The sequence below is a fragment of the Eumetopias jubatus genome, unplaced genomic scaffold (assembly GCF_037043125.1).
Source record: "Eumetopias jubatus isolate StellerSeaLion01/CBP00866 unplaced genomic scaffold, mEumJub1_p1.0 scaffold_11, whole genome shotgun sequence".
Taxonomy (NCBI): Eukaryota; Metazoa; Chordata; class Mammalia; order Carnivora; family Otariidae; genus Eumetopias; species Eumetopias jubatus.
The window spans coordinates 109521409-109544599 of NW_028274817.1; the positions used below are offsets into that span (position 1 = coordinate 109521409).

At 43.6% G+C, this 23191-nt stretch overlaps 1 protein-coding gene across 1 annotated transcript; it reads left to right on the forward strand.

The window, feature by feature from the left end:
• Positions 1–439: 439 nt before the first annotated feature.
• On the forward strand, positions 440–18620 carry SMPX (small muscle protein X-linked). Its single transcript, XM_028122605.1, has 3 exons — positions 440–478; positions 12306–12392; positions 18486–18620. The coding sequence occupies exons 1-3, from the start codon at positions 440–442 to the stop codon at positions 18618–18620; spliced, it is 261 nt and encodes an 86-aa protein (XP_027978406.1).
• The last annotated feature ends 4571 nt before the right edge of the window (positions 18621–23191 follow it).

Genomic DNA, 23191 nt, shown 5'->3' on the forward strand with positions numbered 1-23191 from the left:
CAGCCCTGGCAACAGCTCATTCAGATCAGAAGTTCAGTTTCAAGCGGAGAGCTTCCGAGGCCCCAAACAAAGGTGTTTTATTCCCACAACCCCTTTGCTTTGCTGCTCTCGGCAGTGGGGGCAGGAGGGCAGGGAAGGGGATGATAGCTCCTTTCAAGTTTCTGATTGCCTATCATTCGATCAGGGGCGAGGCATCTCAGCATTTCTCCTCATGAATGATTTATCCGGGCGCTCTAGTGTTCCCTCTCCCCGAGGCATTGGGAAGGAGAGTCTCTTAAGTAACTTCAGAAACTGAGACTGAAAGAATATAGGGCCACTGAAAGGGGTGACTGCCCAGTTGAATCATGAGTTAAGTTCTAATTTATCAAGCCGGAGAATCTGAATGCCGCCACCTCTAACAGTTTCTCACTTGTTTTTTTAGGGATAAGACCCCGTGAATATGTCAAAACAGCCGGTTTCCAATGTCAGAGCCATCCAGGTAAGTAGGTGTATTTGCGTTTTAACATCAGCTCTGCGACTCCTCGCCTGTTTGCTTTAATAAATCAGACCTTTTGCCATTGTTCACCCCTAACTTGGTAATTCACTTCAAGAAAAGACTGACCCCTAGGGCACAAATGAGACAGGATCTGAGGTTGGGAAGGTAGGGCTGAGGAGGGAGAAGCTAGTGTTCAATTATGCTGAATTGTGAGACAATCAAAGTTATGAATGAGAATTAATTGACCGTCTATAAAAATGCAGTGTTTAGTGTTTGGATATGTTTTCCGATGCATATATATATATATTTTAAGATTTTATTTATTTGACAGAGAGAGAGAGACAGTTGAGAGAGGGAACACAAGCGGGGGAAGTGGGAGAGGGAGAAGCAGGCTTCCTGCCGAGCACGGAGCCCGGTGCGGGGCTCGATTCCAGCACCGTGGGATCATGACCTGAGCTGAAGGCAGCCACTTAACCGACTGAACCTCCCAGGCGCCCCGATGTACATGTTTTTGACAGGCTCACTGATACGAATTAAAAAATTCACTTCCCATTTTTATATCTAACTGAATTTATTGACCCATCTGTTTAGAACATATCCTTTCTTGTCAAGCATCCCTCCTAAGGCTTGGGTATGCATCGTGTAAAGTCTGGGTGCTGTTATATCTCCTCATGCCTTCCCAGCAAACAAATTCTTTAGTTGTTTCAACTGACTTAAGAGTCACCCCAAAAAAGAGGAGGGGGGCACAGGCATTTTGGAACATAAATACAATTATGAAAATAACTTTCAGTATTTGTTTTTACTCCATACTTAATTTATTATTCTCTTAAGGTTTTTGTGCTTAATTCTCAAATGGCTCCCACACTGTGATGCCGGGCATGATCCTTTTTTGTAAAATTCCATCTTTCTCTTGCATTGACCTAGAGTCATCCGTGCTACCTCTAAAGGAACGTTTAAACTTTTTTTTTTTCCTGAACTTTTCTGAATACCGCAGGATGTGTGGCACAGTTCCTGAATATTTGGGATCTGATACACCATCACAGCAGAAACATAAGTGATTGACCATATTTTGGAGGGGTGTGCATGTGGCCAGGTTATGGGATTAGAAATCCTAGCACACGCCAGTGGTAGATGTGGGTGGAGGGACAGATCTTTAACCTGTCAAGACAGATGCACAGCCTTAATTGGATGGGCTTCTTAAGTGGCCAGATGTATTACAACCCCTGGAAACTTGTCATAGAACGAACTACCAAGGAAGAGCCTACTGGCAAGGATCCAACTCCCCGCATAGCCACGTTTGGCCCTTTTGTGTCTACCTAGTGAGTCTTTGACATACCTTGACATTGGTAGTGGAACTTATTTTGCCTCCCAGACCTATGGGCATCCTTGAGCCTTTGAACCTTCTTTACTGGAGTTTGAATCCTTAATCCATATAGGTGTGGAATCATGGGAAAACTACTTTATCTCTCTGCTTCTCTTTCTACGTCTGTAAAATGGGGATGATAACAGTGCTCACGTCCTAGAGCTACACATACATGTTGCTTAAAACAGCACAGTAAGCCCTCATTAAGGGTCAACTATTATCATAATAATTATCATTCAGGAATGTTCTTTGTTAACGTGATGAGAAATAATACCATTTAATCACTGCATTTGAAGCTCCCAAGGTGCTAAACATACAATTTCCTTTTTATTTTGCAGGACACAAAAACATAGTCTTCTCTCAGGCTGTCTTTGCTTCTCTTCCTTTTAAAGCTGAAAGTGTGTTGATTTTTCTTCCTTAGTGCTTTCTCGCTTCCCTCAAATCTATGCTGAAAATTCACCAGTATTTTATCTACTAATTCTGACCTTGATATATTTTTAGGTCTGTAATATTTAAAAACCTGCTATGGACTCTTCTCAGTAAGTGTTGTTTTACTGCATTTAAAAAATTCCATCCCCTCTACCAACAAAGGCAATAGAGTGCTTCCTTATGGATGTGGTTTTTCCTCTAATATATTTTATGCCACTCAAAAAGCCTAATTTAATGCACCTTCAAATGAAATATTATTTCTCGTGGCTAAATAGGATCTGTACTATCTGATATTTTTCTATCATCTCTTCATTAACCTAAAGTAGGGTCTATTAAATAAAATTTGAAAATGGTTACACTGTAGAAAATGGTTTATAGTAGTAACATTATCTAGGGTACAGTCATGTCTGGAACAAATAGAAACCCCAAATGATGAGGAGTGCCCTCATTGTGTAAATACCACTTAAAGATGTTAAATGATCTATTCAAAATGTTCTAGTTGCTTCTCCTTTTTATTTTATTTTTTTTAAAGATTTTATTTATTTATTTGACAGAGAGAGACACAGAACACAAGCAGGGGGAGTGGGAGAGGGAGAAGCAGGCTTCCTGCAGAGCAGGGAGCCCGATGTGGGGCTCGATCCCAGGACCCTGGGATCATGACCTGAGCCGAAGGCAGACGCTTAACCACTGAGCCACCCAGGCGCCCCTGCTTCTCCTTTTTATTAGGATCTTATTTCCAATGCAGTTCAACTGTCATTTCCTGGGTCTTTGTGACAGGCACTGTGCAAAGTCCAGGCCATGCAAAGATGAACTGATACCTGGTCCCTCTGTTTGAGGAGCTTGTTATCTCCAGGCCTTACTAGTTGTGTGACTTTGGGCAAGTTGTTTATCTTCTTTGTGCCTTGGTTTTCTCATCTATCGAGTGGGGGATTTAATAACAGTACTGGTCTCATAGGGTTGCTGTGAGAGTTAAATGAATTAATACATGTGAATGCTTAGGCCACTGCCTGGCTTGTTATAATTGCTTAATAAATATTAGCTGTTATCATCAGTCATCAGTCATCATCACCATATCACCATCTACACCATCATCTAGTTCAACAATTCCTAAGGTGTGTCTCTTGGAATACTAGTTTTATGGGATGTCATTTGTTAATTAAAGGGTTCCATGATAAAGTGTTTGGGAAACACTAAATTCAGCGAAGTTGAATAGGATTTTTACTGCAGGATTTCTCAGAGTCCATAACTTCCTAATGGGTTTATATATTTTTAAGAAAGTGGTGATGTAGGCAGAGTTTTCAAAACATACAGGAACTTTCAAATGAGTATTTGGCAGCATAGCATTTTGCAGTGCAAACTTCTAGAAAATAATGACTTCGATCTCTATTTTGTCTGGATTGAGCAAACTTAAGCCAATGTCAGCTATACTTAAAACAGATAGGCATTTAGATAGTTGAACTACTGCGCCTATGTGCATCAGACAACATGGAGCCAAATGGTTACAAATCTCTGCCTGGCACTCATTCACTCTGGGACCTTCATTCACCCTTAGTTTACCCTTCTGTAAAACGGGGACAATCCTACTACTTGAAAGGATTGTTATAATGAATAAACTAATGAATGGCAAGTGCCTGGTTTATAGCACACAATTCCTTAAGAGATGGCTCTTCTAACTGCCCAAGTAATGCATGAAATGGCCTTGGTTTCTCTTCAACTGGTTCCATCCCCTCCATGCCCCAAATTAACAGGGAGGACAGAACTAGGCCTACCCTGAGAGGGCTTGGACAGCTGTCTTTCATACCCACATGGAAAAGGTGGCCTTTGAATTGTAAGGGAATTCTATCTAAGTCGGTGTTTCTTTTCAGTTGTACTAATGAAATCACATTTATGCCCGGGACATAAAAATATACTGAAGGAATCAGTTGATCCTTCCTTTGCCTGGACAGGGCCTTTGTCTCCCAAAGTAGCTGTAAGGCTGTATACCAGATGTCAGCAAATCTTTTCTATAAAGGGCAAGATAGTAAATATTTTAGGATTTGCACATCATCGGGTCTCTGTTCTAACTACCCAACTCTGCCATTACAGCACAAAAGCAGACATAGGCAATGCATAAATGAATGAGGGTGGCTGTGTGCCAATGCAACTTTATTTATAAAAACAGGTGGCAGGTTGGATTTGGTCCATGGGCCATAGTTTCCTGGCCCTCATTCTGTACTCTCCAGGCTGCTTGTTACACCCCACTGTTGATGGGGATGGAGTTGCAACCAAGGTAACATCAGCACACTCAGCATAGTGGGGCTGATCCCTTCAGATGAAAACATTTGACATGACAGGTGGGGAAAGCTAGAGCTGCTGGGGAATCCAATCCCTTCTGTGATCTGCTCGGCAAGTCTTTTTAATGAGACCAAGTGACATTGGTCACCGGTAGCACCTGCCCGTCCTTCCCCTTCCTCCTGAACACACCCCCTTTGGAAACCACCATGGGCCTCCCTAGGGCCTCAGCCCACCCAGAGCCAATGTTCTCTGGGTCATCACTGGTTTTTCTCTCTGCCGTTGACCAGAGTGAGCTGAGTATTATTTGTCCTCTCTCATGAGATCTGTGAGCTTCATGGTTGAATGGAAAAGAGTCCTATGCCCTAGTCTTAGCTCTGCTCTGTGACTTCAACCTCCTGGTCTCCATGATCTGCAAAGGAAGGTGTTGCATTATATGGCCTCCAAGCCTCTGTGTAGCTTCTAATAATCTATGAACTTCCTGAGAATAACTTCTAAGGTTTATTATTAGGATGACAATAATAGTCACAGTTTCTTCAGGGTTTACTATGTACTTGGCACAGTGCAATGAGATCTCCATGAATTATAATGAAAGGTTTAGAGAAGTGAAACAACTTGCCCAGGATCAAACAGCTTGTGAGAGTCAGGACCCGAGCTCAAGTTGTCTGATCCCAAAGCCCATGTGTGGAACCACTCTACAACATTCTCTAGTCTCATTACTTACCATCCCCACCCTGGCACGGAGAGTGAGGATGGAGGAGTGGGTGGGACCATCTAACTAGGGTAATCATAAATATGAAGCTGGGTCCTCCCTTTTAAAGAGCTCAAGTGACATTCAGAAAGAGTGTCAGCATTTTAGGGAAGAAGCTAATAGCCCACCCTGATTAAAGTCATCTTAAGGGCGCCTGGGTGGCTCAGTCGTTAAGCATCTGCCTTCGGCTCAGGTCATGATCCCGGGGCCCTGGGTTCGAGCCCCACATCGGGCTCCCTGCTCAGCAGGAAGCCGCTTCTCCCTCTCCCACTCCCCCTGGTTGTGTTCCCTCTCTTGCTGTGTCTCTCTCTGTCAAATTAATAAATAAAATCTTTAAAAAAAATAAAGTCATCTTAAATGTAAGTTGGCTGGGAGTGAAAAGTACAAAGTAAAGAGACTTGGTGACAAGCATGGTCTCAAAATACAAACAGCCATGGCCACTGAATTACCACCTCTCTGCTTAATTCACTTAACCAAGCTGCTTGTAAAAGTCAACCTAACCCTTATTATACATTTTAAAGGAATGAGTACATGAACCCTGCATCGTTAGTACGTGGCCTCTTATGGGAACTTGTCAGTTGCCACCCAATCCATGTGTTGAACAGAATATCGTGAAGCCCCAAGCTTTAATATTTCTTTCCCTTCCCCACCCATTATCATTGCTCTTCCACTTCCCATTGCCCAGGGCATAAAGGCTCCATGGAAGAAGAAAACAGCCTGACCAAAGTCTTTACAGACAGGTGTCAGAAACTCTAAGAGCTTCCTAACTGGGTTTTCTAGTTTAAAAAGGATTCCAGGTCCATGACGATCCTTGGCATAAAAGAATAAACTATCACCACCCATGTCTGGCCAGTTAACCAAATACATTGGTTAAAGCTAAAAATAACATAATGATACATACCTTCCTTTAACATTTAATTTAAATTTAAAAATTAAAAATGAACTGTCATTTGCCACTTGTTTTAATGTAGAGTCAAGGCCTTTTCTTTGATCATGGATCTACAGCTTCTTTCTTATATAAACCACTATAATACATTGTTTATCATTTCTAACCCTGGTTTCTTTAACATGTAGCCAGAAGTTGAATGTTAACAGACTGACTCTAGAGTGGGTTCAGTGCTACCTCCAGCTGATAGTCTTTGCTGCTCTGACCAGGGCTCCATGTTAGTAACATGAAGCAAGTAGTCTATATGTTGGCCAAAAGATGTCATTTTTTGAGGCTGACCTTTACAAGTACCTCAGATATATGACTTGCCCTCAATCATTTGTACACATTATGTTAATAGCCATAATGCATTCTTGAAATCTGCTTTTCCCTGGATGACAACACTACAGTTGAGTCATTCAGGAAATTACTGAAAAAAACAAAGTGATGAGAACAGAGAGAGAGAGAGAAGAAAACCTTTCAGTATGGAACACCATGGGTGATAGACAGTGGCTGAGTGGGAATTTCTCAAGGTTGTGTTGAGAGGGTAAGTTTTGTATGTTCTGAATCCTTTCCAGATTTCAAGAATCCCGAAAGACAAAGAAGTTACATTCTAGTGGTATAGAATTGTATTTTAAAATAGGTTGGACTGTATTTTAGTTGGTAGGTTCATCTGTCTCTCTTAATTTAAGCTACTAAATCAAATAAGAATCTCATTTTCTAATCAGCTCTTTCAGCTTTTTCTGAAAGTCTTCTATGAAGATGCTAGAAATCTCAAAATGTCATCTCCTGCTCCATTCAGGGAAGGTCTAGGGCACTAAGAATAGGAAAGTGCAGAAAGAAATACTGCAAAATGCAACCCTGTAGGGTTTCCTCTGCCTGTGGCCTGGGAGGATGGCATGGTGGGGGTGGCTATAGATTCTGGCTGGAGCGGCTGGAGACCTTTGAAAACTAAAGATAGAATCAGTGTGTGGGGGGGTTATCTGAAACAAATATGCAATGGGAGGAAACTCCAAAAGCCTCAACACTAAAAGGAGAGACACAGTGGGCACCAACAGGGAGGACCGGGAGGGAGAGAGAAGAGAACACTGGCTATGGAAAGCGAAGTGGATAGGGATTGAAGGGAGTCAGTGGCGGGCAGCTATCAGAATCCAACCGACTGGGGAGAGAAGATGTCGCTCCATTGGAAGTCACACAGGAGTGGCTGGGGAGGGAATATTGTTTCCAGAATCCTCGGGCTCAAAGCCTGGAGCCAAGCAGGAGAACAATACAAATAATTAAGGGAGTAGTGGAATTAACTTACAGGGAATTCTCTCTACTTTTCTTCACCTGGTGAGATCAAGGGTAGTATTCATTTCACATCAGATAGGTCCATTATCAGGGAACTGTATCCCGTTCTGGCAAAAGATGATCTAGTAGATTTTTTTCCATTCCCAACTTCGAGGATGTAACAAATTATGTATAGCTTGGGAAAGCGATGCGCTGGGCTTGCTGCGTCCAGGCATATTTAAAAATATCTGAGATGAATAAAACTCAAGGAGGGAAAAGAAATGCAAGGGAATGTGTTATAAAAGGAAAAAAACAAAAGTCTGCCTCGTTTGCATTTATACAGATTCTATAAAGAGAAGGAAGAAGTTCAACCTTGTACAATAAACAAACCTAGGAAAAAGTCTAATCACATCAGTGATAGGGAGTCACCTCAACACAGAGAAAGTCGAACATCAATGACCTGGACTGACTCCATTTTCTTTCATAAAAATGTACCTTATATTTGAAATCCATTTTGAATAGCGAATACCACACCCAATTTGCAGATGGAAAAATTAATCATTGAAAGATATTTTATTTGAACTCGAACAGAGTGAATCAGTGAAAAACAACAATATGACTCAATTCTCTGGCCATGGAATAAAAAAGAGAGCTAAGGTCTACGTTTTACTATCAAATTCTAGTTATAAGGAATTTTTCTTATGGCTATAATTTAGTCTATAATTTGTCACTCACATATCACCACTCTACAATTATATTAATGAAACATCTCTAATCATTTACAAATCACTCTTCTGACACTCCCTTCAGGTGTACATTAATGACTGGATATTTGACGCGTTCTTGGGCTGCTTTGGATCCTGTCAATATTTGCTGTCAAAAACCCATTTAGGTTCCTGGTTTCTTGAGTGATGCCTTAAAGATGAAAAAGCATCAAGTCACTGAGTTAATGGCTCATTTATCAATGTGGCTTTTCTTTGACACCTATTTTGGAATTAATCCATTTTGTGTGCCCCTTTTCCAAGGCCACTCTCAAAGTGTAAGCCTGTAATTTTTGTGCAGTTTAGAGCATTTTAGAGTGGTTAGAGCTCACTTTGGTCAAGTAAAAAGAGCTCTTTGGAGAGGCCTTGATAGAGTAAAAAGGTCTGTCCCTAAGGTCAGGCAGCTCTGATTTGGAATCCTGGCTTTTCCTCGAACTCTTTGTGTGACACCTAACTTCTCTGAGGCTCAGTTTTTTCCTCAGCAGTTTGTTGTGAGGCTGTAGGACCCAGGCTGAATCGGGGTTTGGGGGTGGCTAAAGGAGTGTGTGGTGGGTGGCTGGGGAGTAGTTACTATCCCCAACCTCGCATGGGGTTAAGATGAAAGCCAGTCTCAAACCCAACTCTGCCACATGTACGGACGTTTATTAAACACACATTCATTAGCAAGCCAGCACAAAACCGTCCATGCGGTCTCTCTGTGAGCTCCAGGAAGCCTCGGCTCTTGTGCCTTTAAGTGCTCCAAGTGACTGTCACCTCACATAAAAGGCTCACATGAGGCAGGTGGAGATTCTGTGCCCCTCGTTGGCAGCACCCAGCTGGAAATCCTCATTATCAGTGGCTGGAGACAGGCCCATTTAGGGATCACTCCTCGAGCTTGGTCTCTGAAGATGCAATGTATAGGCTCTCCAATTCTTACACTCTGTTCAGCACGGGGGAGGGATTGTCTCCAAGACATTTTAACCAATCTACATACCCTAACCTTCTCTAATTTCTTTAACAAGAGCCATGTCTAATGCTCATGCCATTATTCCCCCTATTTTTGACATTTCTTCAGACATCAAAACCTCAGGTGTTAGTGGACAGATGGCTAACAGAAGGACTTGGAGTAGCAACCGTGGGAATGTGGTCTTAGTGATATTTTACCACCTCATCACCACTCTACGAGGATAAACTCCCACTTAGAGCAGAATTCTCTAGAGCTGCAGTTTAAACCAACCTGAACATATAAAATATCACACGGTCTATGCTGGTTGAAAGTAAATTACAGACAACCTAACAATGGGAAGAACGAACGTTTTATTTTATTAATTTATTTGACAGAGAGAGACACAGCAAGAGCAGGAACACAAGCAAGGGGAGTGGGAGAGGGAGAAGCAGGCTTCCCGCGGAGCAGGGAGCCCGATGCGGGGCTCGATCCCAGGACCCCGGGACCACGACCTGAGCCGAAGGCAGACGCCCAACGACTGAAGCCACCCAGGCACCAAAGAACGAACATTTTAAATACATGTCAATACTCATCCACTTAAGGATGATCTCTTTCAGTGGTTGTCAGATTGGGTACCCCCCTCCTCACTGGAAGGAACTGCTCATGGCCCACGGTTTGGGGGAAGCAGATGTCGTTCTGCACTCCCTACCACCTTAGCCAGAGCAGCTCTACCTCTATCTCCACCTAGTTTGCATTTTAGATGTTCTCACAATACTTTACGTAAAGGAAGGGTTCCGTAGCCGAAAGGTTTGAAACCACTGACAAAGCCTAATATTCATATTACAAGCGGGAAAGATGAGACCCAGAAGACTGTCATCTTTTCAAGTACAGAGAATCTGTAACACCTCCTAGCCCTGGGCTCTTTGCCCTAGCAGAAGGCACCCGTTTAACCGTGAAGAGGCAACACGTATTGCTAAAATTGAACTCAGCAAGAAAAGGTGGTGTTCCCATAGCATGTGCTTTACCGAATACATTATCCTGGATGACCTTATGTATTCCTTTACTGAAAACTACAACCCACTACAGAGCATGCACACTTCATCAAATAGGTTAGTTTAGCAGGCAAATCTTTCAGAAACCGTATGTTAACTTCAACTCACCATTAGGAAGATGCCCTCTGTAGATGCTTAAAAAATGGGTCAGGGTTGTGATGATCCAATTAAACTTTTAGCCAGTCAACCTTCTCCCCAAAGTCCCTGTATCTACTTTCCCCCTTTTCCATCAAACTGTAGCAATGGGGACAGTTATTGCTTCAATATAGATAATTGTCTGCGGGTCTTATTTACATGGTTTTGATCTTATTTCAGGACCCTAATGATATTTCATCCAGTCTAAGACACTGCCAATTGTAAAATACCATTATGTTATGTCCTGCTAAAAAATAAAACACATGTGCCCATTAAAAGTTTAAGAAACCACTGGTTGTAAGACACATTTTGATTTCAGAGATATTAAAAGAGATGCATCTTGGAATTCATGAAGTACGCTACCATATTTGCCACCATATAAGACATATTTTCCCCCTTACCTTCTGCCCCTCCCTCCTCCCACTCTAGGCCACCTGATATTTCCATTAAGCAGAGAAATAGCATAGAAGGCTCAGCCTTAGACTTTCCAAAATACTTCCGTCTAAAATTGTGCTGCACATATATTTTGGCATATATAGTACACATTGACGAAAAAAACTCTTGGCTTGTTGGCCCTAGGAATGGTGATGTACCTCTTTTGATACCCTCCATGAACACTCTGGATCTGTTTCCTTTCTGTGGGATCAGCATTATTCTAGTAGGAAAGGGAATTGGAAAGACTCTAGGAAGAAAACATCACTTCCTGCTCTTGGGAGAACACAGATCTGCCATGTTGCCTGAACATGGACCCTGGATATTTCCTGTGTCTTGAGTTAAACATTCCCCTTGCAACAGAGCTCATATCAGGCAGTTCCAAACAGACCTTACCATAGTTCCCAATAATTTTGTTTGATGTGGCACCAAAATTGTCCAAACTGTATCATAAGGTAGTAAAATATTTTGTCCCTTTTGCTCAGGCATCATTTTCATGCATAACATCAAAGTGCAATTTCAACTTTTCAAGTCCACATATCTAGTTACTCATAAGGCAACACTTTATCTAAGTGGAAAAATTATGTTCTACCTTAAAAAAGGTTTTTGTTTTTTAGAGAGGGAGAGCACAATTGGGCGGGAGAGGCAGAGGGAGAGAGAGAATCTTAAGCAGGCTCCACGACCGGCACAGAGCCCGATGCACGGCTTGATCTCACGACCCTGAGATCATGACCTGAGCCGAAATCAAGAGTCAGATGCTTAACCAACTGAGCCACCCAGGCACCTCTTAAAAAAAAGTGTTTTTTTTTTAAAGAATTCATGCTTTTTTAAAAAGATTTTTATTTACTTATTTGTCAGAGAGAGAGAGAGGGAGCGAGAGAGCACAAGCGGGCGCCCCACATGTTATCTTAATAAAAGACAAGAATCTATGAAGTGTGACACCAATGAACTCGACTTTCCAGCACTCTCCTTATGCACTGACCCACACAGTGGTGTGCTGGGGAGAAGGTAGAGGAGTGTCGTTTGTGGAGAAACCTCAGGAAGTGCTGGAACAGTCATAGGACATTATGGAAAGGAGGAGGTGGTTTAGGAGGTGTGAACTCAGCCCTCCTAGGGTGAGTCTGAAGGAAGCTGAAGGAGGGCTAAGCTGTGGGATGGCTTCTGTGCTTGCTGTCTCTTCCTTTCCTGTCATTATGTGTTCCTTCCTCATCTGAGGGAGAGGAAAATATTAAGCACCGCAGGAGGGCAGCATCCAGAACAAACTGTCTTGAAATTCTATCCAACAGGGAATTGTGAAATCACTGTACAGACCTAAGGATGAGTTCCAGAAATTTGTAATAAATGTCAAATTTTCCTTTGCATATTTTTGTCCTGTCATTATGGCAAATTTCTTGAGGTAAAAAGCTTTAAAGATGGACTTTTCAGATGCGTTTTTCCTCATAATGAATTCGGTCTCCCAGTGTCACTGCAAGTTCCTACCCTCTTCGAGCTCAATCTTCCCTGCTTTTTTCTTTTAGGCAAATATCAACATCCCAATGGGAGCCTTTCGGCCGGGAGCTGGGCAACCCCCCAGAAGAAAAGAGTGTACTCCGGAAGTGGAGGAGGTGAGGAAAACTTAGCTGGCAGAGCTCAGCCTTGTCTTTCCCCTCCAGACTCCTGACTAGAGTGGGGACAAAGGCAAGGCGAGGGTTGGCTCCCCAGGACAAGGGAGGCAGGAATGGATGTGGGGCAAGGAGTCACCACATAGCATCTACATTTCTTTGACTGTCTTGCTCACTTAGCCATGAAACACACTGCTCCTCACTTCCCTTCAGCTCTTTAAGTGCCTGCCCCAGTTACTTGAAGATGCTGAGTTTAACATGCAGTTTGTTGACTGAGTGAGAGAGTGTGTGTGTGTGTTGGGGGGGGGGTGGCAAATAGCCTCTCAAATGCTCTCGGTCTGGCCACAGTCACTAGCTCGGTAAGGTTTCCCTCGGAGCTTACACTGAACCGAGCAGGATGTCTTTAGTACAACTTCTGATGAGTGACAAACCCCAGTGGGAGCTCAGGTAATAAGCACGTTAAATTACTCGTGGATTCAAATAAAAAGCCCCAGTCTCTGGGTATTTCCTTTGAAAAGAGGACTTTGCAAAGGAGCCGATCAATTTCTGTCTTCTTTTCCTCCCTCTAATCCTTTACCTCTTCCAAATTCATACACCCGCTCGGCTGAAATGGAGGCTAAAATGAGTAAGTGCATTAAATAGAGAAGGGTGCTCCCCCCCCCCCCCACCGCCCCGCAGTGTCTGGATTCCTTCACCAACTGTGACTTTTCTGATGAAACCTGGAAGGTCCAGTTCTGGAAAAAAAAATTCAAGTTTCGGACCATGTCATTCGCACAAGACAAGGAAAATGGAATTAAACAAGGCCACAGGGCATAGCCAACTGTATTTCATCTTTTTAAAAAGGCACTCTTTTCTTGTAACTTCTGTAGGTGACCTTTTTGATATTTGCCCCCAAAGAACACCTATCACCATTTCAAAGTTTCCTAATAAAACTTTGGTTGTCGTCATCTAACCTCTTCTTCCCTGTAAATAATTACTGACATGGTCCTAAGTTAGTAATTCCAGCCTCTTATCAATAGGAAGATAATTTTTCAAAGAAAGAGATGGAGTATTTGAGTGACACCACCAAGTTCTGGAATTTCTGCCACTAAGTCACCTTTGATGAATAAAAATTTTGAATGCACAAGTTGAAAAGACCCAGCACTACCCTGCGTTTCTGGTATATAATCTCAAACTGTGACGCTACATACTTGGCTCTCCAGTTCACTCCTGACCATGAGCCCTCCCTTTGGGACTTTGGTCAAGCATTTCTGAGTCTACGTCTGCCAAATACGATCCACTCTTTTCTTCAGAGGGTTGCTGAGAGGAGTCAGTAAATGATTGTTCATCAATTGATCTAATGATCCAATTTTCATGAAGGACTCCGAGGCCTATTACTTGGCGTGTCGTAAGAAGAAGGCATGGGGAGGTTGAAGAGAGGACAGGGAAATTCTTCCCACACCTCCATTTATCTGTAATTAGGTTTTCTTCCTGTGCTTCCTTAAGCCGTGTGTGTCACTACCATGGCAGTCGGTCAAAAGGTAGCTTGACCCAGTTTTCTCACTGAACTGATGGATGTTAACAGTTGTTTTGGAGGCTTGCATCTCATCTTCCCCCTGTGCTACAGATGACCCTCAGTTCTTCTCTGTACAGCTGGTACTTTCCTCCTCCTAAGTGCCCCAGTTAGGGGGTTGGGAAATCACGTTGCTCTCACTCTTGTCTGACAGTTCCAGCACATTCTAAAATAGACAAGAACTGATATATCCTGTTTGTGAACACCTACTTTATGATAAGCCACATGTACAACTGGCTAATCAATATTCTTCACAGGATGGAGGGAGTGAGGTAGGCACAGAGACCCAGAGACCCCAGGAGTGTTTCTTGAACTGAGCTATACCTTTGGCATGGGGCTCTTGGGCTGGGAGGGTGGAACTGAGGGTGGTATTCCATTACTGTCTGAGCAGAAATGAGCTCTCGGGACTCGTGGGGTCTTAGGTAGGGGTAGGATCTAATGACTCAAGGTCTAGGTTGGACCTTGGAGTAAGTTTCTCATGGCAACAACATTGCAAGGGGAGCAGTTAGGCAGCCTGGCTTGGCTACAAGGTGCGTTAAGTAGGATTTTGTGGGTTTGCCACCGTTTGTCCCATAGTTTGGAGGGGAAAATGGAATCTGAAATAAAAATAAATTCTACAGCCACACTTTAAAAAAATTGTCTGGTTTGCAAACTTGGAATTGCTTACGTACCTAGTTTTGGGATTTGTTGCCTAGCCTTGCGTGAAGATAATCACGGTATAAAATGGAGATCATAACATACCATCCCTGAACATAACAGGCCACCTTGATCACAGCCAGTAGCTCCCCCATCTCAATCCTGACACTATCTCATACTTGAAGAGGATGTACTCCAGCAGGAAGCCAGGATCAGCCTGTGGCCGTCTGACCAGGCCTTGTGAGCACTGGCTGGTCTCCAGCCCACCTATGGTCTCCGTGAGCCCTTTGTTCTGCTCACAGAGCTGAAGCCCACCCTCCGTCTGCTCAGCCCAGCCAGAGTTTGGCACGTGCCCGACACAGAGGCCTTACAGCCAAATCCTTACAAGCAGGGCCCACCTTTTGGATGAGACAAGGCAGCTGCTTGCTTGAAGTGACTTGAAGGGTATTGACAAGCCTCCACTCTGCCTCCCAAATCTCTCTTTTGACCGTAATTCCATCGTTATGAAGCCAGAAAATAGCATGTTGGGACTTTCTGTTAATTATTTCCCTCTCCATCTTGTCCCTTCACAAGATGCAGACACACTATTTAATTCCGGTCACACTCCTTCCTAGCTGTGAGGCCAGGGACAAGTCTCTTACTCCTTCCCTCCCTGCCTTGGGCCTCAGTTTCCTTGGCTATAAAACGGGGTAATAGTAGCAGGTTTAGAGGGTCGGCATGAGGATTACACGAGTTAGCATGTGTAACTTGGAACGGCTAGCAGTGTAAGTGCGTACTGTTACTGCTAAGTCCTCAGTGTCTGAGCACGAATGAGCACAGCAGACCATCTCACCCCACAGAGCTGTGGTTAGGGGAGAACGCAACAGGGCGTCAGGGAGTAAAGGGGGAGATGAAGGTCAGATAGCAGGAAAACAGTTCACCATTTTGCCAGATTTTACAAATACTCTGTCATCCCCCACGGGGACGTTCCCCTTGACAACAGCCATTCCCCAAACAGGTAAAGGTGCTGGGGCTGATAAGCCCTTTCTCCAGCTCTCTTTATTTCAACCAAAGAATGTCTTCCATGTCCCTTCTCAATTCAAATATCTATGTGCAGAAGCAAAAAAAGTACTCTGTATTAGCCAAATGGGGCCATCTGGAGCCCTGCTTACTCATGCCTTTATTTCTAATAATTCTTATAATAAATTTTAGAAGAAATGGAATCTGATTCCCATTTTTTTTTAAAAGACAAGAGAAGATTCATTTGAGAAATGCCCCCACCATTAACCCCTTCCTGAGTCAATGGCATGTCTACTGACTGAAAATATCCACTTATAATTTCCATTATATGTAACTGTGCCAAATCAACTGCTAAAAGTCTTACCTTATAAAAAAACACAGTGTATTGAGGTTTTAATAACTTGAAAGGGCCTAATATTAAATATTATCATCCTCTATCCGTGTATGTTCACATAATAAGTCTTTGCACATAGACACATAACTACACATATTGGCTCTACACATTAAATGTGCCAAAATAGCACATTTTGATATTACAAACACAGTGAATGTGACGTACCCAGGAACTTAACAGAAGGAATTAGAAACATTTTTCTTCTTCATGCTTCTTTACTAATATCTACCCACCTAACAACCATGAGAACATTCATAAGTGAGGAAACATTTTTCATTTCACTGCTACACATATTAAAACAAACCCAATTTATAGCCTTGTTTTAAACTTCTTTCCAAAAGCCTAGGAAAGAATATTTTCAAATACCTGGTCCCCCAAGTGGATGTTTAATCGTTTTAATGATTGCTTGTAAATCTGCTTTTATAAATGATGAGTGTGTGTGCCTGATAAAAGGAAGCCGATCCTATGGCTCTGTATGTACGTTGGCCTGAGGAAACAATATTTTCCAGATATTTACAACAGGTACAGTCTACACTGAATTACTTTATCATTTTGTGTGGGAGACACGTTAGCTCTTTCATCAGTGCTGTGCCAAGATTCAAAGAAAATGACTATAGGAAGAACCATTAGCCCTTAGCAGAAGAACAGCACCTCAATTATTTTATATTTTGCCTCACCCCTCAAACAGGCAATTCTATAAAGGACATGCCTACCAAATAATTGGTTAGAGGGTGGGAATCTTAAACAGTTTCTTCCCTTCTCCTTTAGGTTCTAGACAGTTTGAGAACTAGACATAGGAGCCAGATGGGGTCACAGCCCAGCATTAGCTTTAATACCCAAGTCACAAGGCTGCCTGGTTAGGCGGGCAACAAGTATGGGCCTTAGGGCTTGAACCAGAGGCAAACGTGTGTTTTCTTCCTCCTTTTCCCTGGAGCTGTACTGGTTCACTCAGTTGTTGGCCGAGCCGATGAAGCCCTGGCAGTCCCACACTGCGACTGTTAGTTTGGGTCCTCCAAGAAGTTGACACAACGACAGGCTTAGACGTGCAAAATATTTATTGGCGAAACCACTTTTAAGGAAAAATGGGAGGGTGACTAGACCTGTGATGTGGGTGAAGAAGAGTGTGACAGAGGGTCAGGCCGAAACCTCTTAGGCCTCGCTGAGGTTCTCAGGAAAATTCTCGAGCCCAAGTTCCTCCCCAGGAGGAGTCTCTTGTCTCCCAGCCACGGGCGGGTTTAGGATCCTGTGACACTCAGTCATTGGGCAGGAGCAGCCGTGGGAAGTGTGACCTCAGCGTGCTGATGGGCGAGTTGCAGAGCAAAGCAGCTGGGGTGATTTAATTACCCTCCCAGGAGAAAACTGATCGGGGAGGCGTGCTCTTGTGGCTGCCATGGTGACCAAATGTTCCTCCAACACCTTCCTTTGGGGCTGCAGAGTACCCCACCTCTAGCAGAGGAGGAATGAGTTAATAGGCAGCTTTCTTCTGTAGTAATGGCTTGGGTGTTCTAAGCGCCACACACAGCAACTGATCTCTGTTACTGTTACTGTCTATAGTCACTGTTAATGGGTCGGGTTGGCGTATGTACACAGAGGCGTGTATTTGTCATTATGGTACATTCTTGGGATCAATCAGCTGAACAGCATTGGACAAGTGCGCACGTCTGAACCAGGCATTGGAGGAGCCGCAAAAAAAGTATAGGATGTGGTCCTGCCCTAAAGCTGCAACAGCATGAAAACATTAGATAATAGGAAGTTGAAAATCGTTCCCAGGGGCGCCTGGGTGGCTCAGTCGTTGAGCGTCTGCCTTCGGCTCAGGTCGTGATCCCAGGGTCCTGGGATCGAGCCCCGCATCGGGCTCCCTGCTCGGCGGGAAGCCTGCTTTTCCCTCCCCCACTCTCCCTGCTTGTGTTCCCTCTCTTGCTGTCTCTCTCGGTCAAATAAATAAATAAAATCTTAAAAAAAAAAAAAAAGAAAATAGTTCCCAAAGCCGGGAGGGAGAACCGGGCCTCCTCTGTGGCTCCCTCTCACGCCACCCACATTCGAGAAGTTTTTGTGTATGTCAATATCCGTTTGTTTATGCTTCCTGGAGATGTTGGAACAAAGTCTGGCAGCTACTGTGCACCCCAAACAAAAGAATTTTAAGCTTCTGGACTAAGTCACTGTTAGAGCCAACTGTGCACTAACATTCTACAAATCTCTGCTGTTCAGGCATATTAGGATCGTAAGAGGCCAAATTAAATTTGCTCTCGTAAGGTGCTTGGAAACACAAATCCTAACTAGTCTAATTTTTGTTAGTTATCAGACGTTGACTACTCTTGGGTTTTCTAAGTCACGTGGAGATGACTTGTTTTCTTCTTCCAACTTTATTCCATATTTGTCTACAAACTTCAGATCTGGAAGCTCTGAGGGTGTCTCAGTAGCACAGGAAGAAGTGACGCAGCTAGAATCACACTTTGACAGAGACCAAATGCCTTTTTCAGTGAGCTGATCCCTTTTTTCTTTTCTTTCCCTTCAGGGTGTTCCTCCCACCTCGGACGAGGAGAAGAAGCCAATGCCAGGAGCGAAGAAACTTCTGGGACCTGCGGTCAACCTTTCAGAGATCCAGAATATTAAAAGTGAACTGAAGTATGTCCCCAAAGCTGAGCAGTAGTTGGAAGAAGGGAGGTGAGTGAAAAATTATTTCCTTCCCCTTAAAAAGACCGCTATAAAATGGATTAAGGAAGCCTTCCATAGAAAGAGTCTGGAATTCTGGAAGCATTCATTAAGTACCAGGGCCTTCACTTTAGACCAGTTTTTCTGGTGCAAAGGTTTTCTGGTAAAGCGGAGCTTTGGGGCCTGTCATATTTCATAACCAGCCAGAGAGCCATCGAGGACGTCCGCCTGCCGACCCCTTTCTGCTCACCTTCTTAGTTGGGGGAGGACAGGGTTGGGAGAAGGAAGATGCTTGGGAGGAGGCCCTGAGGAGCTTCTCATCTTGGGGTCCAGGGAGAGGGCCTCTGTCGTTCCATGCCTCAGTTTCCTCACCCAGATGCCACGAAGAGTGATGAGCTAGTCCTGAGGAGAGGCTCATGGGAGCAAGGCGCTGAGGAGGTCTGGAAGCGTAAAGGGGGTAGAGACCGGTTCAGGCCTTGAGACGAATAACCCGGGTGTGTGCAAAGCAGACCATACAGACACAGTGATGACTCAGAATGTGCACAGGGGAAGGGCAGGCTCAAAACTGTACCTGCCACCCTCCCGAGAAGTCAGTACAGGCAGAACCTGTGACCTTATTTTCATTGTTATTGGATCTGTTCAATGATGACCCTCTGGTGAGGGCTCAGCCCTGACCTCCATCTGCAGACCTGACGTGTGCGAATTCTGCCAGCAGGGGGCGTGTGGCCTTGGTCTGTCCTTTCTTTCCAACTCTCCGGTGGGACCCTAAGAGCAAATCCACTTTATCCAACATTACTGAGTCCCACCATGCACAGTTGATTCCATTTCTTAAACATAAGTTTAAATTTAGAAGAGAGGAATCTATATTGGTAACATAAAACAGTTATTTACCTGGCTGACTGCCCATTCATTCTTTTGTTCATCAACGTGCTCATTTCTTCAACCGATATTTACTGAGCATCCTCTATGTGCTGAGCACTAGAAACATTTGTTAATCATATACCATATGCCAGATACTGCGTGAAGAGCCTTGTATCCACTGTTCCTGTTAAGCCTTATGATACCCACTTATTGCTCCCATTCTTGAGAGGACTTTTACAGGAGCACTGGTTTTCCCCATCTGTCGTGAATCCTCAAGAGGGCGTGTGACTTCAAAGTTAGTGCTGTCACTCAACTTGCTACTCCGCTTCATCCCTTCCTCCTACCGTACCTTACGGAGGGATTGCACTCTCCCTATAGGTGTCAGGGTGAAATCCTCTGACTATGTAGGTAGAGGCAAGCACAGCACTGGAGCCCTGCCACGCCTTCTCTTGTAGACAGAACGAAGAACAGAATGTTCTCTGAGATAATCCCAAGTGTAGGGGCGATGTTCCTTGTGTCATGCTTATGCTGGCTTACCAAGACATTTGCAAGTTAGTTCTGAGGAAAAGATTTCTTTATAGCACAGAGAAAGAGGAGCTGTTTTGAATTAAAATAACACAACAGTATCTGGTGTTTGCAGCACAGTTACATAAAATAACAAAGGAGTCAGGATAAAATACCGTGGAGTCTCTGACTCTAGAATGAATCCCAGGAACCTGGTTGGGGACAAAGTGACACCAACAGGAACTGATCTGAAGCGTGACTAGACACACTTGTTATTATTATTTTTTTTAAGTTTTTCTTTTAAAAGATTTATTTATTTATTTATTTGACAGAGATAGAGAGAGATCACAAGCAGGCAGGCAGGCAGGCAGGCAGAGGGAGAGGGAGAAGCAGGCTTCCCGCTGAGAGGGAGCCCGACGCAGGGCTCGATCCCAGGATTCTGGGATCATGACCTGAGCCAAAGGCAGAAGCTTAACCGACTAAGACACCCAGGCGCCCCCACACTTGTTATTATTTATGACAGAATGAAACAAGTTGATGAGGAGTATCATGACACTCAGTCCTGCTTATATAGCCCAGCTGAGATGAAATACTCCAATAGGCTTGGGACGAAGCCACAGAACTTTCTTGTGAGAAAGCCCAGGGAAGAAATTAATGTTTTGTAATATTTATTACCATCACCCAACCAAGGCCAGTTAGACACATGAAACTTTAATGTAAACTTTAAAGGATTTTGCTTTTATGAAATCTGTGTCGACCTAAATTTAACCCCAGTTACAGTTTCAGAAGAACTTGGTTTTGAAGATTCAAAGGAATGCTGATTTAAAATGAGCTCAGAGAAAGGGAAACCCTCCTACACTGTTGGTGGGAATGCAAGCTGGTGCAGCCACTCTGGAAAACAGTATGGAGGTTCCTCAAAAAGCTGAAAATAGAGCTACCGTATGGCCCAGCAATTGCACTACTGGGTATTTACCCCAAAGATACAAATGTAGGGATCCGAAGGGGTATGTGCACTCCCAATGTTTATAGCAGCAATGTCCACAATAGCCAAACTGTGGAAAAAGCCAAGATGTCCATCAACAGATGAATGGATAAAGAAGATGTGGTATATATACACAATGGAATATGATGCAGCCATCAAAAATTGAAATCTTGCCATTTGCAACGACGTGGAAGGAACTAGAGGGTATTATGCTAAGCTAAATACGTCAATCAGAGAAAGCCATGTATCATATGATCTCACTGATATGAGGAATTCTTAATCTCAGGAAACAAACTGAGGGTTGCTGGAGGGGTGGGGGTGGGAGGGATGGGGTGGCTGGGTGATAGACATTGGGGAGGGTATGTGCTATGGTGAGTGCTGTGAATTGTGTTAAGACTGATGAATCATAGACCTGTACCTCTGAAACAAATAATACATTATATGTTAAAAAAAAAGATAGTAGGAAGGGAAAAATGAAGGGAGGGAAATCGGAGGGGGAGACGAACCATGAGAGAGTATGGACTCTGAGAAACAAACTGAGGGTTCTAGAGGGGAGGGGGGTGAGGGGATGGGTTAGCCTGGTGATGGGTATTAGAGAGGGCATGTATTGAATGGAGCACTGGGTGTTATACGCAAACAGTGAATCATGGAACACTACGTCAAAAAGTAATGATGTAATGTATGGTGATTAACATAATAAAATAAAATAAATCACTGTTTATCTGTAAAAATAAATAAATAAAATGAGCTCAGAGAGGATCTTGTAGTGTTATCTGGCAGTGATTACAGGAACGGGGAACAATATCAACTCCATAAAATATCAAAAAGTTACCAGAATATCCAGGACAAGTTTTTGTTACTTCACTTTCTCAGGGAAGACTTTAATGATTCTTCTTTCCTGAACAAATTCTAATAAGGCAAAACCACTCAGAGAGGCCTGTTTTTCCTTATTCTTACAGGAATGTGAAAACCTACATTGTCAGGGTAATTTTTTTTAACTTTTTAAAAAAAGATTTTATTTATTTATTTGACATAGAGAGAGAGTGAGAGAGAAGAGAGCACAAGCAGGGGGAGTGGCAGGCAGGCAGAGGGAGAGGGAGAAGCAGGCTTCCCGTCGAGCAGGGAGCCCGATGCGGGGCTCTATCCCAGGACCCTGGGATCATGACCTGACCTGAAGGCAGCCGCTTAACGACTGAGCCACCCAGGTGCCCCTTGTCCGGGTAATTGATCCAAATTCCAAATGAGCACCGTCGTTGTTTTAAGCCAAGGAATGATCTTTATTTCTCATAGGAGAGGTATTAGGCTGGTTTGCTTTTGACCTATCAATTCTTCTCCTGCAATTATGTCAGATTTTGAGACTTCCATGGTCATGGTTTGTGGTCACAGAGGGAGAGCATTTTTTTAACATTGATCAGTTCAGTGGACTCATAAGCAGTAAATATCCTGGACCAGCCATCATTTAGCCCCTTACTGTTTGGATTGATTTCTTCCTTCTTGGGCCCCCACTTTGTCACCTACCCTCACCATGTCCTGTTCAATGATTTGATCAAACAGATTGTCGTCTGAAGTTTGAGTAAGTCCATAGTGTCAAACACTGTGAACACCATGCGACCCAAGGCTCAAAGTCCAGGTTATAACTATTACAATACTTTAACATAAAGATGGACCAGCATGTCCTTCCAGCTGAGATCAGTGACTCCTTTTAAGTGGGATTTCAGATTCCTTCCATGCCCTGTGCCATGGCTAGAATTGTTCTTGGAAATCGATTTAAAATATTATGGGATAGGAACCAAAAAGGACAGAGACTGGCCAGTTAGGGATCAGGAATCATGGCTTTTGGCAAAGGACTTAGGACCTGGACCCAATCGGGAACCAGAGCCAAGCTACACAAGGACAGCATGTACGGAGTCAAGACCAAGAGACATGGGAGTATCCCAAATGGGACCCCAATCCAGGCTGGTAAGGGCATTAAACAAGGCCAGATGAAGAGACAAGACCAGAGGCAATGTCTTAAAAAAAAAAGAGCCTTCCAACACTCCCGCACCTGCTATTTGCTGCTTGATCCGGAATCCCCCGTGTCTACAGTCAGAAGACACCATCGGCTTGTTTGCTTGTAGCTACAGCAGATTCCACCTCAGACTTCATAGACAGGGATCTGGAGAACCCAGAGGACTATTCAGGGCTGGTGTCCAGCACTCTGTGTCTATTTCTGCTCCCTCTCA

Excerpts from the sequence above, each read along its gene's own strand:
- SMPX (XM_028122605.1), top strand. The coding sequence starts at position 440 with ATGTCAAAACAGCCGGTTTCCAATGTCAGAGCCATCCAG. Across the intron at positions 479-12,305 it reads CCAATGTCAGAGCCATCCAG|GCAAATATCAACATCCCAAT; the intron begins GTAAGTAGGTGT and ends TTTTTCTTTTAG. Across the intron at positions 12,393-18,485 it reads GTACTCCGGAAGTGGAGGAG|GGTGTTCCTCCCACCTCGGA; the intron begins GTGAGGAAAACT and ends CTTTCCCTTCAG.